This window comes from Thermobia domestica, chromosome 9 (assembly GCF_964235325.1).
Source record: "Thermobia domestica chromosome 9, izTheDome1.hap1.1, whole genome shotgun sequence".
Lineage (NCBI taxonomy): Eukaryota > Metazoa > Arthropoda > Insecta > Zygentoma > Lepismatidae > Thermobia > Thermobia domestica.
In genome coordinates, this window is record NC_137462.1 from 209,863,296 (window position 1) to 209,879,955 (window position 16,660).

Genomic DNA, 16,660 nt, shown 5'->3' on the forward strand with positions numbered 1-16,660 from the left:
ACACTTCTGTAGTCTCACAATTTATAGTGACATTACTTTTCTTCATGTGTTTTACAATACCGCTAAATCATTAATAAACCTAACATTCATACTGATAAATTAACGTCAGAATACTTACTATCGTAATTCGACTTTCTATGGGAATAGTATTGAACTCATAACCGGCATTATCTTGTTCGTTTGAAGTAAGGTTTTAGTATGTGGTGGATAGTTGACTAAGCTGGTAGAAATTACTTTATTATAAATTTCGGGTTAATTTTACAAGGCCCTTTACTCACTCAGAAACGAGAAATTACAGTCTATTAATTTTATGAAAATGGGGCAAAACTTCCGTAACCGGATATAGTATACATGAAGCTGCATCAGTTCCCGAAGGAGCAGGACGCTCATACTTTTAGGGATTATTCATTGTCTGTGTACGAACTTACAAAAGTGGTAACAAAGCGACTTTTATTTACTTATCGACTGATAAAAAAAAAATAAATAAAAAAGAACGTACCTGTACTTTATATCTGCATGTGTAGTGCCCTTGTACTTTATCTGTGTGTGGGGGGGGGATTTAACGCATATCGCACGTCTTGTGCACATGGATACTTCTTACTATTGCACTACGTAGAAAATTTATGGTATTTCATGTAGAAGTGGTAATAGAACACAGAAGAAACGCAGATCAGGAGGTTCTCATGTATACTATTACCCGCAGCTGGAGCGTGTACTATAAAGTTTACCCTATTTTTTTTTTTTTTTTTTTTTTTAAGTACCGGTAACATTTGAACGTTAGAACTACCAAATTTAGGCCGAATGCTCGTTATTCTGCACTCATCGGTAAGCGAACGTCATAACTAAAATAATTTGCAACATCCACTGTAACAATGTGGTTATACTGTTGGAAGGCGAAATCCCGGGTTCAACCACAAGTTGAAGCACTAATCCATAGCAATTCGAACATGTATACACTTTTGTCTTTGTCTATTCGAAGCATACACCACAGGAACACACTTTTCTTCTTCTTTGTCATGTTGGTTCTACATCAAGACAGCAATTACTACTGCTTTATTATTGATTTTGTTGCACTATCCAGGACGTAACTAGTTTCGCACCCTGTTGTGTACTCCTAACATCATATGTGACCGAAACCGTAACCCAAAGTTCTTTCTCGTTTATCACGGTTTATAACTGATTTACTCGCTGCCAGTAATTAACAGAAGGATCAATTAAATTTGACTAGTTAATTTACTCGTTATTTTAACGAAGTTGGAGAAGAAATTAATGTGTCAAGAAGCTTTTCCAATCACGGATACGAAATAAAACGCCATGAAATCTGAAACCGATTCTCAAGTGTGAAACCGATGTCTACTAAACTGTTCTATGCTAAGTAAAATTACTAGATTACTCCGACTGAAGCTTTTTCCACTTCATTTGAATAAAGTATAAACTTATCAGTTGAATAATACTACAATACAAACACCTTGGAAAGTTTCTTGAAGTTTATAGAAATCGTCACTTCCGTTAACAATTAACTTGTTACAGCTTTATGAGCACGTACATGTAGTTTATTACCTCGATCATTCGCGTGATTGATCTTGTTGCCACTTGCCAGTTATGAATGAAACTTTCTGCCCATTGATTTCTTTACTGTCAAAGATTTCGTAATAGAAGTTGTACCACTTTTCCCACTGCACATCATACACACCCTATGACAACAATTTTAATATGAAAATGTGCAAAATACTGAGTTAAAAAAATCCTCTTGAGCACATATATAGAACAACATTTTCAAGGAAAGAAGATATTTTCAAATATACCGAACATCAAGAAGCACAAACTGTGGAAAATGGTGGCGAGCAGTCGACATGCGATGACCTGGCCCAGTTCTAGGCTTCATTTTTAAGATAGATACTGTTGTAAGAAAGAAGAAATGTGCAGTACTTACTCTTCATATCCCTCTGTCATGTTTTTCGGAATAAAATATCCTATTTTTTTGCCATTTGTTTCGTTTTTCCACCATTTTTGAGGCACATACAATGCATCAGACAGGAAATCTCGACACACAGGAAATGGGAAGGACGGTTCACATACAACCATGTAACTTGATCATTCAAAGATATAGTTCGTACTTCATCCAATTAAGTGCAGAAATTAAATGATATCATTAAAAATAGTCGCACTAAGTATTATATTTTAAACAAAAATGTATACGAATTTGTTTCCTCTATTGGCTTATTGTTGTTGTCAATTCTAGCAGAGCTGTCTTAGGTTGGCGGAAGGATATTGAAGTCAAAATGGCGGCACCAGCTTAGTTGTTAATGAGTTGCTTTCTGCGATAGAGAGCAGAGGGCAGGTGGCTAGAAGTAATTAATTACACTTGCAACTGAGTGAATGATATCGGTGCAAGTCTTTGACATGCTTGAACGGTTTTAGTGATTCGTTAATATATGAATGATAAATATTGCGTAAGTCAGTATCATTTTTTTCTTTTTTTTTCTTTCAGGATACACTTGGCTACAGAAACGCTATTTTTTTTCTGAAATGTAGATATATATGCAAGATATAAAAATCTTTGATTTATCGACACAACCATTAACTTGGTCTATTTTACATAAAATTAAAAATTTTATGTATAGTGAATAGATTATTAACAAAAATATGTTTTGTATAGTTTAATATAGTTTTGTTTGTTGTAGGCGGAAACAACTTCATAAAAGTCCCTGTATGAAATAAAACAATTTATAAATTGGGATGGAAGGAATGATAAATATAATTGACTCTCAATCTGATCAAATACAAGATACAAGATTTTAACATATGATATGACAAATTGATACTCTTGAAAATAATCGAAAGTAATGAGGTCTATGTTATCAAAATGATTGGTCGTAATCGGCTTTACAGTTTATCTCAGTGGTTTCCAACCTATTGGGAAGGGGGCGTAACTAAGAGCGAGCAAGGGAAGCTCAGGCTACTGACAGGAATAAAAAAGTAAATTTTGTTTAAAAAAAAAATAAAAAAAAAACAAGACTGAAAAGGTAGAAGAGCAACATTTAAACAATTCATAATTTAATTTACGAAAGCGGTTAGCGTACGCGCTTTTGATATGAAAGGCCTAGGTTCGATTCCTGGCGGTAGCTCATGCGGTTTGGATCCCACCTAAAACTTAAACAAATCAAATCAGATCAAAATAACTTGATTATTTACAAGGAGTCAAAACAGTTGCGTCTTTAACTGCTCCTCTGAGTTTGATATATAAAGGGTATTTCAAAACAACATTGACAACTTTTTGGAGGTGATTCCTGACACCAAGATGAGGCAAAATTATTGACTAACCAGGGTGTAGAAATGCTATCTTTTGGCACTATAACCAGCCGAAAATTTGTAGGAAAATGGAAAAACAGCCATAATTTGTGAACAAAATGTCGGGTTAAAGGGAATGGCCATTTTTTACTTGTAGATTCAATAATGCACAATTGAATGAAATGCAACAGTGGCACCCAAAGAAACTGCAGACTGTTTGGTGTATTATCAAAACTCGAGTGAGAGAACAACAACAATCATAAGTATTATATTTCAACGAACAAGAATCAAAATACATCGTTCAGTTTAGAAGAATACTGTTAGATTTCGAAAGAAGAGACGCACGTATGTAATCTACTTCATCTGGGTGCAGAATTAACTCTCGGAAACAGAAATAAATAACTGTCTTTTCGATGGGGACAACGTTTTATAAAGGTTGCGTGGTACTTTGCATCTCTTGTAACTGTAATTATTATTAATGCCTTTTACTTTAGAAAAATCTAGCACTTTCATATCTCTCTCAATACATGAACTAATACAATATTGAAGTTCCTATTATACGAAATATTTACCTTCTCTATTACATATGTTGGTCTATCATTTCCCCTCTTACTATTGAAGTATCGTATCCGCGTTTCCTTCGCTGTACTTTTTATACTTTAATATGTTTTTGATGCCCTGAATTATGTAAAAGTTTAATAGTCAGTAACAACGCTAGAAGGGAAATAGGAGCGCAAACGCCTGCCTTTAAATACGTTATATTGTAATGCAAAGCAAATAGTATTAACTACCCTTCTCGCTGTACAAGAAATTTGTCCCTCAATTTATTTATTTTTTACTCCTTCCCCTTGCATCGTCCCCCAAGTAATTAAAACTGGTGTCGTCACTCTTAAGAATCCTTCAGTTAGTTCCTGGAACAATTTCTTCTGAATTTAAAATATTTTCGTTTCACTGTTTATCAGGTTACGAAATAGTTATTGCAAGTAGAGGAAGCAATCTATACAACTTAATCCACTGTTGCTGACTACGTAGGTTTTGTAGAATTAATCGTAAAACATCTGCTAAATGCTGTGTATCGTAACGTGATACACTAATACGAAGGACACACAGCAAATCTACCTTATCAGATATGAATTGAAATTACCAATGTTATTTCTCGACTTAGTCCCTGCCACCGCAACTTGTTTTTGACATCTGGTTATGAGCGTCTTCAGTGGCGTAACTAAGGGCTTGGGGGCCACCCTGCAGACAACATAGAATGACACCCCTTCTCTAGCCCTACATCACGATTTGGGGACACCGTTATGGCTTGGAGCCCTCCGCAATGCGGGGTCTGGGGAGGCCTTATTTACGCCCCTGAGCTTCTTTACTTAGACATCGTTGTGGCCTCGCGCAGCATAATCACAGCGGTTCCATGTTCGATTGGCGGTGGGAACACCCGTTTGAAAAGGTGTAACATTTTTTGTTTCAGGTCAGATATTCTGAATGAGATTTTCCCTGGATTTTCCACATTCATACCAGGCAAATGCCGGGATGGTAAATAACATACAGGTACCTCCTTTTCTAGATAGAATGCTTGCGGAGGGACGTGACCCTTATATGTGACGAGCTGAAGGTTCTAGATGTCGATAATGTCCACAAATATGTATAAACAAAAATAAAATTTAGGCATCGTAGAATTCTATTTCCCCGTCCCTCCACCATTAGAAAACTGTCTCAATCACTTCGTTATCAATGATACGACTAATAATACAGGTACTTAAGATTCTTAAATCTAATCTACTAGATGCTTTTATATATTGTTCATGAAGTTATATATATATATATATATATATATATATATATATATATATATATATATATATATATATATATATTCAATTAACCTGGAATATTAGTTCTCAGCCTTTTGAAAACTACGACCTCCGTATGACACCTTCTTCCTTACAAATAATAAGCACTGGCGCAAATCGCAAGTGGGATGAGGGGGACATGTCCCCTCCAATCTTTGAACTGGGGGACTGTCCCCCTCAATAATCCGATTTGAAATGTACTTTTTGGGGAGAAATGTTATGATTTGTGTCCGATTGCCACAAAAAAAAAGTGAGATGAATTTGATGTCCCCCCTCCCCAGAATAAGCCTCAAATCTGCCAGCCTCCCAATATTGAAAATAACTCTGCTCCCCTGATCCTTTACAGCATTGTTTTTCGACTTCATAATATTTTGAACATCGCTTAACAAAAAGAAAAAAAGATTATGAGAACGGTCTTACGTCCCCCCCCCCCTTTCAGTGTTGAAGACAGATTTGCGCCGCTAATAAGACACAATAATAAAATGTATTAAAAGGTACTGTAACGGCGTTCCACCGACTATCTATTTGTGATCTCTGGAGGGACGCAGGCCACCAGGTGAGAATAACTTACTAAGAAAAATATACTTGTCGTTTCTGGATGAAGAAAATTCTATGAAATCCACAATTTGAGCGTCAGTGTTTTTTGTACATTGGTTTATCACACACAGTATTTACTCGACAGATCTACCAAAATTAGGGATGGGGAAAACCGGTTTCTTTATAAAACCGGAAACCGGTTTCTAGAAAAACCGAAATCCGAACAATCGAGATTTCGGTTTTCTTCAAAACCGGTTCGATTTTTTCACCGAAACCGGTTTCGGTTTTCTCCAAAAACCATTTCGGTTTTTCACCAGAGTAGAGTTTTGTTCTCCAAAAACTGGATCCGTTTACGGCAAAATTAGTTTTGTTTTTAAACATTTTTTTTAAAGAACATTTAAAGGTATAGTACGTTTTCGAAAAAAGTAAAACCAGTTTCGATGAAAAACTGTACCGGTTTTGGAGAAACCGGACTCCGTGAAAACCCGAACCGGTTTCGACGAAAACCGTTTATGGAAATTTTCAAAAATTGGTTTTCGTTTTCCTAAAAGCCGGAAACGGAAAAACTGGTAATTGTGCCCAGCACTAATCAAAATCATACTTGTTTCTCTCCCAAGGAGGAGACACATTTGTTTAATGATAAATCACTCACTTCTGATGCGACAAGTCCCTCGTTCGATCCCAGACCATGAAAGTTTATGGTAATAACATCGTGCCTGCAAATTTTCCCATTTTTTTTTTTTTTTTTTTTTGGCATTTTTTCCACGAAATTTTGCACAATAATAACTTTAATTTGTCATCCGTACTTATTAACCTGAGAAGCATAACTGTTAAGCATTAAAGATTTTGTTTAATTTCAGTTCTTCCTCCGGACCTTTATTTTTTGTATCGAGACGAAGTAGATTAATTAAACATGTATAGTGAATTCCCCCTTCTTTCGAAATCTAACAGTGTTCATCTAACTTAAACTATGTACTTTGATTTTTGTTTGTTAAAGTATCATAATTAATGACTATTTTCCTTATTCAACTTTTGATTTTTAAAAAAAATCACAGGGATTCTCCAGTTTCTTTGCGGTACCATCCTTGCGCCGCCTCTGCACCACATCCGATCGTGCATTAATGGAATTTACGAGCAAAGATAATGGACATTCCCTTTTACTCGTCCTCGATCCTACACTTTGTTCTAGAGTTGGCAACTTTTGAAAATGGAAATACCGGACACCCTCCTGGAGTACTTACTCTTAAGATTGTGATATCATCGCTCGTCAAAAATGTGAACAAACTGAGAGTAGTTACTTCAATAAAATTGAGCGATTCGGAGACCGAATTTAGTAACTTTACTTACTTTATCAAGCATTCATTAAACTTACTTATTCAGTTTTGGTTGGGTCGCCACATGTAACTTTGTAGTCTACCATCAATAATATATCGCAGTATTTAAAACAGCACAACACATATAATTGGCAATATAATTATAGCATGCACAAAATATACTTGAAAAATAAGCCTTACCAGCTTCGCTGGGGCTGGTAATGTCTAATAATGCCTAGGTACGAGTACTTTTACTGGATCTGGATGCATTATTTAATTGGAAGATGTAGTTGAGGATGGAGCAGTGCTAGCTGCGCTCTTAAAAATTTACTTTTGTCGACCTTTAGCAGTTTTGATAAGTTCAGTAAATTTGGAATCCAGGTTCATTTTAGAATCCAGATTCAACTTAAGTTACTCTCTCCGGAATTAAAAAGTAATCTGAATAGAACAGAAAATAGGACTAATAAGAGGGAAAATCATCGGAAATTTAACATCCGGTATTGAGGTCGTACCGGACACGGGACCAGGAGGTCAAAAACCAGTTGCGGATCCAGGACCGACCTCTGGGGGGGGGGGCGGTGGATTGTCATACTGCTACTTTTAAGGGCTCCAAACTATGGAATGGATTTTATTTATATATATAAAATAAGGATGTTTCCTCTTCTGGGGGGCGATCGCCCCCCTGGATCCGCCCCTGTCAAAAACTGAACTATCCGATAAAATACCGTACGGTTGGCAAACCTACTTTGTTCTTGAGTCATGTGTGTTTTTGCAAACTTTCGGCTGGTTACAGCATTGAAAGGAAGCACTTGTACCATCAGATTGGTCTATACTTTTGGCGTCATCTTGGTATCAAAAATCGACTCCTAAACATTGTCGGTATTGTTTGGAAATACACTATATACATATACTAATGAAAAACGTGAAAATCTACTTATATCGGGGGTTTCCCTCCCCCATTCAGAGCAAAACTTGAAATGACTATTAAATCCAGTGTTTGAGGGTTTCCATAAGAGCATTTCCCTGAACTGACACAAAATTTTCCCTTTTCTTATCAGATTTTCCTAAGATTGTTGAGTGTCCAATTCCTATGACAGAAGTTATGTGATAAGATTAATTTAGCTATATACTGTACCTAGGTATATATTAAAATGTTAAGTTCATATGTTTGTGATCAAGAAAAGTTTATATGTTTCTCGCCAATTCTTTTGAATGATATCTTTTGACAATTCTTTTGACATAACAGAAAGATGCTGTTTTCCCTGATCGATTGTAAATTTTGTGTAGAGTGTTCACTTCTAATTGAATATATTTTTTTAAAAAATGGCTGTTATTTCTTTATTACATTTTTAGGAGTATACTGAAAGTATTGACATTTTAAAAAGTAAAGCATCATATCCTACGAGTTATATATTCCAACACTACACATTTATATACCGGGTTAGTATATATATCTCCGGCGTTTCTTTCGTGGCCCAATGATAATGATAACCTTTCTCTAGTCTAAGATGGATCTTTATTGTTTGGAGTGTTTTGCCCAATGAACACTACATACCACTGATATTCTAATTAATTTTGTGTGTAATGTATTTGCTTATCACATACTGCATGCAAACTGAAAGGAAACACTGATCATATATAAATTAGAAACTCCAATCGGAAGTAGGCTCAAATCTCACAAACGGTACGAGATATTGAAAAAATAATCGCAAAAATCTCTCCTTTATGATACCCCTTACCGATTTTAATCAAGACGTCTTTCACTTGTGTGTGTAAAGAGACATGCGCAGATGATGTGAGGAATGACAAGGAGATACATACTCATATGTGAATGATGCAGTGTGTAGAGAGCGCAGGTTCAGCTAGTATTAAAAGAAAATGTCAAGCACATTTGTTTTCTTGGTTCTACTTTATCTTTTTCTTTTTTCTTCCTTTTTTTCTTTCTTTTCTTTTCTTTTTTTTTTTTTTACAAATATATTATACTCAGGCAGCGATTGGTGCAAATTATGCTACTTTGAACAGACACACACACACACTATTGCTATTGTATTGGTTTATTTCCGAAGAATAAAGAGAAAATTAAGCATTTGTGTTGGTCAATCAGTCAACACGAAAATTTCCCTGGATTTTCACGTTTTATCAGGGAAAATGTTGTTTTCCCTTATTGCTAAATTTACTTACGAAATTTCCCTACATTAGGGAAACTTACCTTAAACTAGGAACAATGATTAAGCCAAGAATGTACACATACTAAATCACTCTGTTTCTTATCGTTATTAAACTTACAGGGCCTTATGCAGAGTCGTTTTGACGCGTTATTAATGCCATACTAAAGAGTTCGACTAACATATGTTTTCTGCAGTAGTCAGGCCTTTAGTATGACGCTAATCTTACGTCAAATCGATTCTGCATAAGGCCCACAAATATTATGCATGTTGTAATACAAGGATGTTAAATATCATACAAATACAAAATAATAACTGTGGTTTTCATTAATAACAAGGCAAATTTATATAATTGAAAATTATTATGTAATTGGAATTTATTTATTGGTGGAAATTAATATAAATTGGTAAGTACTTTACATATGCAAAAAAAAAAAATATAGAAACAAATTAGCAATGTAAAAAAATTACTGTAACATTATATTCAATTGGTAAGATTATTATTATTATTATTATTATTATTATTATTATTATTATTATTATTATTATTATTATTATTATTATTATTATTATTATTATTATTATTATTATAGTGCTTGTAACGTTAGCCATACGTATGACTACGCACTACAGACAGTTTATCGGAAATTTCATACTTGAAAAGTTTACGATTTAAAGAACTTATATATCACGAGTTCCTCAAAGGTATAAGACTTCCGACATTTGTTGGTGTTGTCCTGCTTATGGACAACCATCTATTGGATTGCTTAAACCTTTGGGAAATTACGTACATTAAATCCAGTTGATAATACAATTCTTGTTCTTTTGTTTTACATATATTAAATGCGAAAATTATGTTAGGGGATTTCAGTGCGAAGGTAGGACAAGAGGATATTTCCAAACTGATTATAGGAAATGGAAGTCTGCATAAGGAAACTGATGACAACATCATTAGACTTGTGAACTTTGCAGTATACAAAAACATTATCGTGAGGTGAGAGAAAACACATAATCAAATTGATCACGTTTTAACAGATAGAAACAGACAGTTTAGCATAATTTATGCGCAGTCGTTCAGAGGAGCTGACTGTGACGCTGACCACTACCTGGTAGTAGCGATAACAGAGAGGGATTATCACTGAATAAAGGAAATGTTCAGCATTTGAAAACTAATTAAATATATTAGAGGAGAGTCAGTCGAAAAGGAAATATCAGATTGAAGTGTCGAATAGATACTCGGTTTTAGAACGTTTAAAATGCACTAGTGTTCAGGATATTGGGATTATTATTAGGGGCAGCATCAAATTTCAACAAAAGAAAAATTAGATTACGCATAAATACATAGGAACAAACCATGGTTCGGCCAGGTAAAACTGTGATGGCTACAAAATCCGATCGATATAACTACACAAAATTTCATTGACATCACGTGCGAAACTTCCAAAACTTTTAGAACAAAGAAACGCGATTTTTTTCTGAAAGGTAAAATTAATGTTCTTGACGGTAACAGTAAAAGCAGAAACATTTGGTACATGTATAAAGGTATCAACTAATTTAAGAAATTCTATCAACCGCGTACTTATATCTTAAAGAAAGCCGACGGAACAAATCGATACAGATACCATCTTGAATAGACGGAAAGATTTCTGTGACGATTTACTTAACACGGAGCCAAAAAAATTAATGTACGTGGAGAAAGTGAAATGCAAACAGCAGAACATATATTCAGACCCTAACCGAACAGAAGTAGGAATTTCTATCAAGAAATTAAAGAAACGCAGATTTCCGAGCGAAGACGATATTCCCGCTCAGTTAACTAGCTAGAAGGAAAAATTGTGGAACAAGATACAGAAACTTATTCTCATCTGAAACAAGAAGGAATTGCCACAAAATTGTTTAATTTTTTTTTTTCAATTCACAAGAAAAGCGATAAAACTGATTGTATTAATTATCGAAGCATTTCTCTTCTGTCAACATCCTATTAAATCCTCTTAAACACTCTGTTAGCAAGATTGACCCCATACGCAGGTGAAATTATTTGGAGATTATCAGTGTAGATTTAGGCGAAATGGATTAACTACCGACCAAATATTTACCATTCGAGAAATACTCGAAAAAACGGGAATACGGTACCCTGGTACAACAATTATTTACTGATTTTAGAAAAGCTTACGACTCGGTTAGGAGTTATATTAATTAAGATGTGTTTAAGTGAATCCAAAAGTAAAATCAGAGTAGCAAAATCCTGGTCCACGAGCTTTCTAAATAAGAATGATCTAAAAAAAGGAGATGCGTTGTCGACATCATTATTCAACTTTGTTCTGGAGTACGTTATAAGGAAAATCAAAGACAGCAACCAGATCTAGAGCTAAACGTATTGACCAGGTTATGGCGTATGCTGATGATGGAAATATAATAGAGGTTGATAGGAGGATAATAGAAAGAAATGCAGAGGTCTTACTTATTAAACGCTTGCAAGAACATGGGTTTAGAAGTAAATGCAGAAAAAATTAAATACATGGAAATTCGCCGGGACCGTTATACTGCAAATTATGAATGCTTCAAAATATCAAATAATACTTTCGACATAGTAGATACCTTAAATATTTAGGATCAGTGTTAACAGATCAAACCCATATCCAAGAAGAAATTAAATGTCGACTGAAAGCAGGAAATTCAGTTCAAAATCTTTTGTTGTCGCGAATTCTGTCTAGGAATTTGAAGCTTTAAATATATAAAACGATAATCATGCTTTTTGCGAAACATGGTCGTTTACTCTCAGGAAAGAACGTAGACTGAAAGTATTTGAGAATAAAATCCTGAGACGAATATTCAAACCCAAGAGGAACAAGGAATGTGGATGGCGGAAACTTCATAAAGAGGAACTGCATAATTTATACCGTTTACCAAACATTGTTAGTGTCATAAAGTCTAGAAGGGTCAGGTGGGCAGGTCATGTAGCCAGAATGGAAGAAAGTAGCAACTGGAAATCCAATCGATAAACAACTTAGGAAGACTTAGGCACAGATGGGAGGATAATATTAAGATGGATGTCGCAGAAATAGGAATATCAAGTAGAAACTGGATCTAGTTGGCTAAGGACAAAAGTCAATGAAGGTCTTTTGTGAACGCGGCATTGAACCTCTGAGTTCTGTAGGCCATAGGGTTAGGCTATACTACTTTTCACCCTTCAGTATCGGAATCTCCCCGGAGTAAAACTTCTCAAGTCATCACTGTAGATCTTCAAGAAGGTATTGCAATTGCAACGCAACTTCACTACTTCATGTTTCATATGTAAGGTGACTTAAGTCAGGGAGATTAATTCTTCAGAAGATAATTTGTTATACCAATTTGATTATAAATATCCTGGTGTACCTGGTCAACAAACAAGTGTCCTTTGAGAGCTGTAAGCTGGTGAAGGTAAGGAAATTCCTAAATCCTGTAGCTTTCAAGGTAGAAATATGAAGTAATTTTTAGTAAATTACACTTAGATAAACCTATTTTAACTCCGGATCTCATATGTCTTATTTTATTTGTTTAGTTTAGTTTAGTTTTGTATCATATAATTGAACAATTTTTTGGAAACAAATCTGGAATATGTTACTTTGCTATGTTTTGTATCAATGTAGGGGTCTATAATGGTGAACTGAACAAATCATGGAGGACCTCTACAACGAATTTTTAGGAATTAAAGCTGTAACAGGTGAAATCTTCTTAACACTCAGCCTTACTTAAATCATCTTTTCGTTTCTTTCTTATTTTTTTTAATCAACTCGTACGAGCCTACATTTTTTTACTTTTAGAAATTAAGGAACAATACCTATGTTCTTCAGTATCATATTTATTTATTTATTGTTTTGGTCTAATCTAATATTTACTACGTGTTCATAAATCCTCAAAAATATGTAAATAACATGACAGAAAATAGTTAAAATTTTAAGTGTCTCTTTTCAGAATCCATGTTATATTAACTCGTAAACTCAGGACTGCGTCCGAAGATGTGTGGAATGACATTGCAATTATTGATGGTTAGCTTGAAGTTTAACTTTCGTTTTCAGCACTGAGGTCGTATGAGATGTGGACCTAAAACTCAACGTGCTATCCAAATATCATGAGCCCCCACTGCGACTCAAATCTGTATCTCCCACGCCAAAGGCGCGTATGGTAACGTAGTTGCCAGTACGCAAACCACATGTTTGCCACCAGAGGTTGAATCCATGGCGATGTCCACAGAATATGTTAGCACTTGACTCAAAAATACTACAGGATTAAATATTGAATAGCATATTTTAGACGAGAGTAATAGATAATTCATGCGGAAGATCATATAAAATTGCGGAATATCTATGCATGTCTTTCTCGAGCACGCAATGCTTCCCTTATTAAAAGCTAATATGAGTTACCTTGAATTCTGTTACCACTGGTAAGTATGCACTTCCATATGCAGACATGGCACTTTAGGGAAAAAGAACCGAATAATTCCTAAATGGAAACAACATTATTATAATTGCGGTTGATGTTACCCAGAAATTCAATCGTGAATACAACATGCTGGTCGAGACGTGCAGGAACTAATCTTCCAGAGAACTATGAAAAATAGTACTACTTTGTGTATTTAGCCTACGGGTCTAACTTCTAGAGGCACGGTGACCCAGAAGTAGATGGTCTTTATTCGATCCCAGCGCATGTGAGTTTTTAGTGGAAATTTCATGTTCACAGTTTTCTCGATGAACTCTCGTTTTCTTCCAATTTCTCATTCCACCAGTTATTGTTTTTATCATTCACTTCCATTTTTTCATCTGTCTCCCTGAGCCTACAGATCAAGCGAGGGACGTTGTTAAACTGAAGATTTTAATTTTGCTTTACTTTCCGCACTTTATTGATACACTAAAGTATAAATCGGCAAACAAAATTAATCTTGAAGATGGGCTTCCAGTATTTTCAACATTAGCACATAGTCAATATTTATTTGTATCCGAATAAAAGCAAACCATTGGCAATAACGTTTCATTGAAAGTTTTTTGTTGCCAACTGTGCGGTTTTCTTTTTCTTTTCTTTTCTTTCTTTCTTTCTTCGTTTTTTTTTAATTTTTGGACTTATTCTTCCGTTACTTGCCTTCAATAGTTTTTTTTTTTTTTTTTTTTTTTTAAAGTTAAGCCCTGCTAAATGGAGAAATTCGCAACTACTTCTGTATTAAAATAATAGATCGTGGTCATCAAGTTGTTGCAAACACCTATCGATAATACAAGATAATGCACTTTAAGAAATACAAGTCTCCTGCCATTGCAGTGTTATTGAATGTGATTGGAACCCCTATGCAACTGTAAATATAAACCGGTATTTTTCTTTCTTTCCCTTTTTTCTTTCTTTTTGTGCCAGTCCTTGAGAGATGCATCAATATTTCCTTGTGCTGCATAGAATAGGTGTACTTTTACTCGGACATTATTTTAATACTTCTAAAGCAGTTTTTGAGGTTAAAAAATATGCGGTTCTACAGCTGATGCTAGTCCCCTCCCACATTTCTCTGCTCAATCTCAAAAGTCACAGGACTCCTTACTAGTTTAATGATAAGCGTGCGTTCCTTTGATATACGAAAGTCCCTGGTTCGATTTAGTTCAGAAAGCAATTTAACTATGCCTCATTCTGAGTGAACGGAATTGTCGACAGTTCAGAGTGCCTAAAGCTATTGAATTTTAATATAAAATCTAAAAAATTAAGAAATCGATTACCTTTTATCTGCAACAGGTCTCAAACTATGGCACATTTAAACTCACCTATTACGAGAATTTGTCGATTATACAACAAGCTGATACAGGAGAATGTCGACTTAGATTTTGCTATGCCTTATTCAGTCTATGTAAAAACTCTTAAATATAATTTTTGATTAAGAGAGATTTTCAGTTCGAACCTGACATTGATTATGGTATTTTGAAATTAAAAGAGTATTTCTATTAAACTAAAACATTTCTGCTTCTTGACAGAAATCTTATTTCAACATTTATATTTTGGATATTTATATTTTTGTTATGTTCTGTTTGTATTTCATTCATTTTTGTCACGAAGGGATGATTTCATAGTCTTTACTAGGTTCTATTTGTATATTTGCATTTCTTATTGAAGGAATTAATACAAATATATCTCTTACTTGTGTTTTCTCATGTTCGTGATGTTAATTGCATGTTTATTTTCTTTTTCTTTTTGTTGTGTGTCTCAATATTTATAAAGCTTGTAATTATGTAAGCATATTGTAAATGGGAATATTCTTTTCCTGTAATAGGTGTCCAATAAATAAATAAATAAAATAAATAAATAAATAAATAAATAAATTCTATATAGCCCTGCTGCTGACAAAGAACGTGAATACAAACCAATCAATCAACCCAAATGTGTCAGATTCGGTGAGACTTCCGAAAAGAAGCTCTAATTTTCTTCTTGAAATCAAGATAAAGGAAATTGTACAGTCAGCGACAAAAGCTCTTTCCGCTTGGTACAATTTATTTTGAGAATAGCAGTGGTATGGCTGGAACGTACAGAAAATTACATTCGTCTTAATTTACTGGAAATTGCACTTAAATTGTCTATTCTAAAGTTATTTACAAAACTAATTTCATCAAACGGAAAATTTCTGTCGTTGACTGTACATCGCATTCCACTCCTATATCCACAACGTTAAAATATAACTTCTTGATTTAAAGAGTTTTAGTCGTTTCACTCTCCTTCCTACAGCTGCATATGCAAAGGATGAATCCTAGACTAGTTTCTTTGGGGCTTATCGCGGCCGGACCTAAGAATAGAAAGAAAAATATCCACTATGTCTATATTAAGCACTATAAACTTTGGTTAGGCTTTGCTAGATTTGTGTCACACAGTCTGTATCGATGAGGAACGGCCATATTTGTGTACCACAATGAATTATTACTGGAAGTAAAAAATAAAGAAGTCTTTGAGGGAACGATCATACCTCCTGCTTCCTCCTCCGTGGATCCGCCACTGAATAGAAGTAAACGTAAGAAGAAAGAAAGCAAAAATACAATTTGTCAGTAAAATTTGAAGTCTACAATGATGGCAACATGTAAGGCAAGAAATAGAGAGCAGGGCATCTGTATTTTTTTTTTTAAAGACAGGTAATGATGCTATCACTATTTAAATCTATTATGATCTTACGATTTGATAGATACCGCATGGTTCCTGTCAATTTCATTACATTTCATTATATACAAGTACATACTCTGGCATTTTGTGACTTCGTTTTCTGAAAATGTTTACTTCACAGCGATATATATATATATATATATATATATATATATATATATATATATATATATATATATATATATATATATATATATATATGTGTGTGTGTGTGTGTGTGTATAGGGTGTCCCAAAAGTAATGGCGAAAAACGAAACCACAGATTACTGGCACCAAAACAAGCAAAAAAAAATATGACATATAGTCTGGAAGTTAACAGGGGCGGATCTAGGCAGCTTCGAAAATGGGA

General features: G+C 34.5%; 1 protein-coding gene across 7 annotated transcripts in view; it reads right to left on the minus strand.

Annotated features, from left to right (window-relative positions):
- The window catches only part of Spred (Sprouty-related protein with EVH-1 domain), a 300,286-nt gene that overhangs the window by 100,943 nt on the left and 182,683 nt on the right, over nucleotides 1–16,660 (minus strand). The window contains exon 1 of one of the 7 annotated variants that reach the window (XM_081725819.1): nucleotides 1,934–2,287. The exons of 1 other annotated variant lie outside the window; for it this stretch is intronic. In XM_081725819.1, coding sequence (XP_081581945.1) covers nucleotides 1,934–2,085 — 152 coding nt within the window. In that variant the 5' untranslated portion in view covers nucleotides 2,086–2,287. Of the gene's footprint in view, nucleotides 1–499; nucleotides 604–1,546; nucleotides 1,585–1,933; nucleotides 2,288–16,660 lie in introns of those variants that run through there. 5 more of the 7 variants (XM_081725825.1, XM_081725818.1, XM_081725824.1 and 2 more) reach the window with 5 other exon arrangements.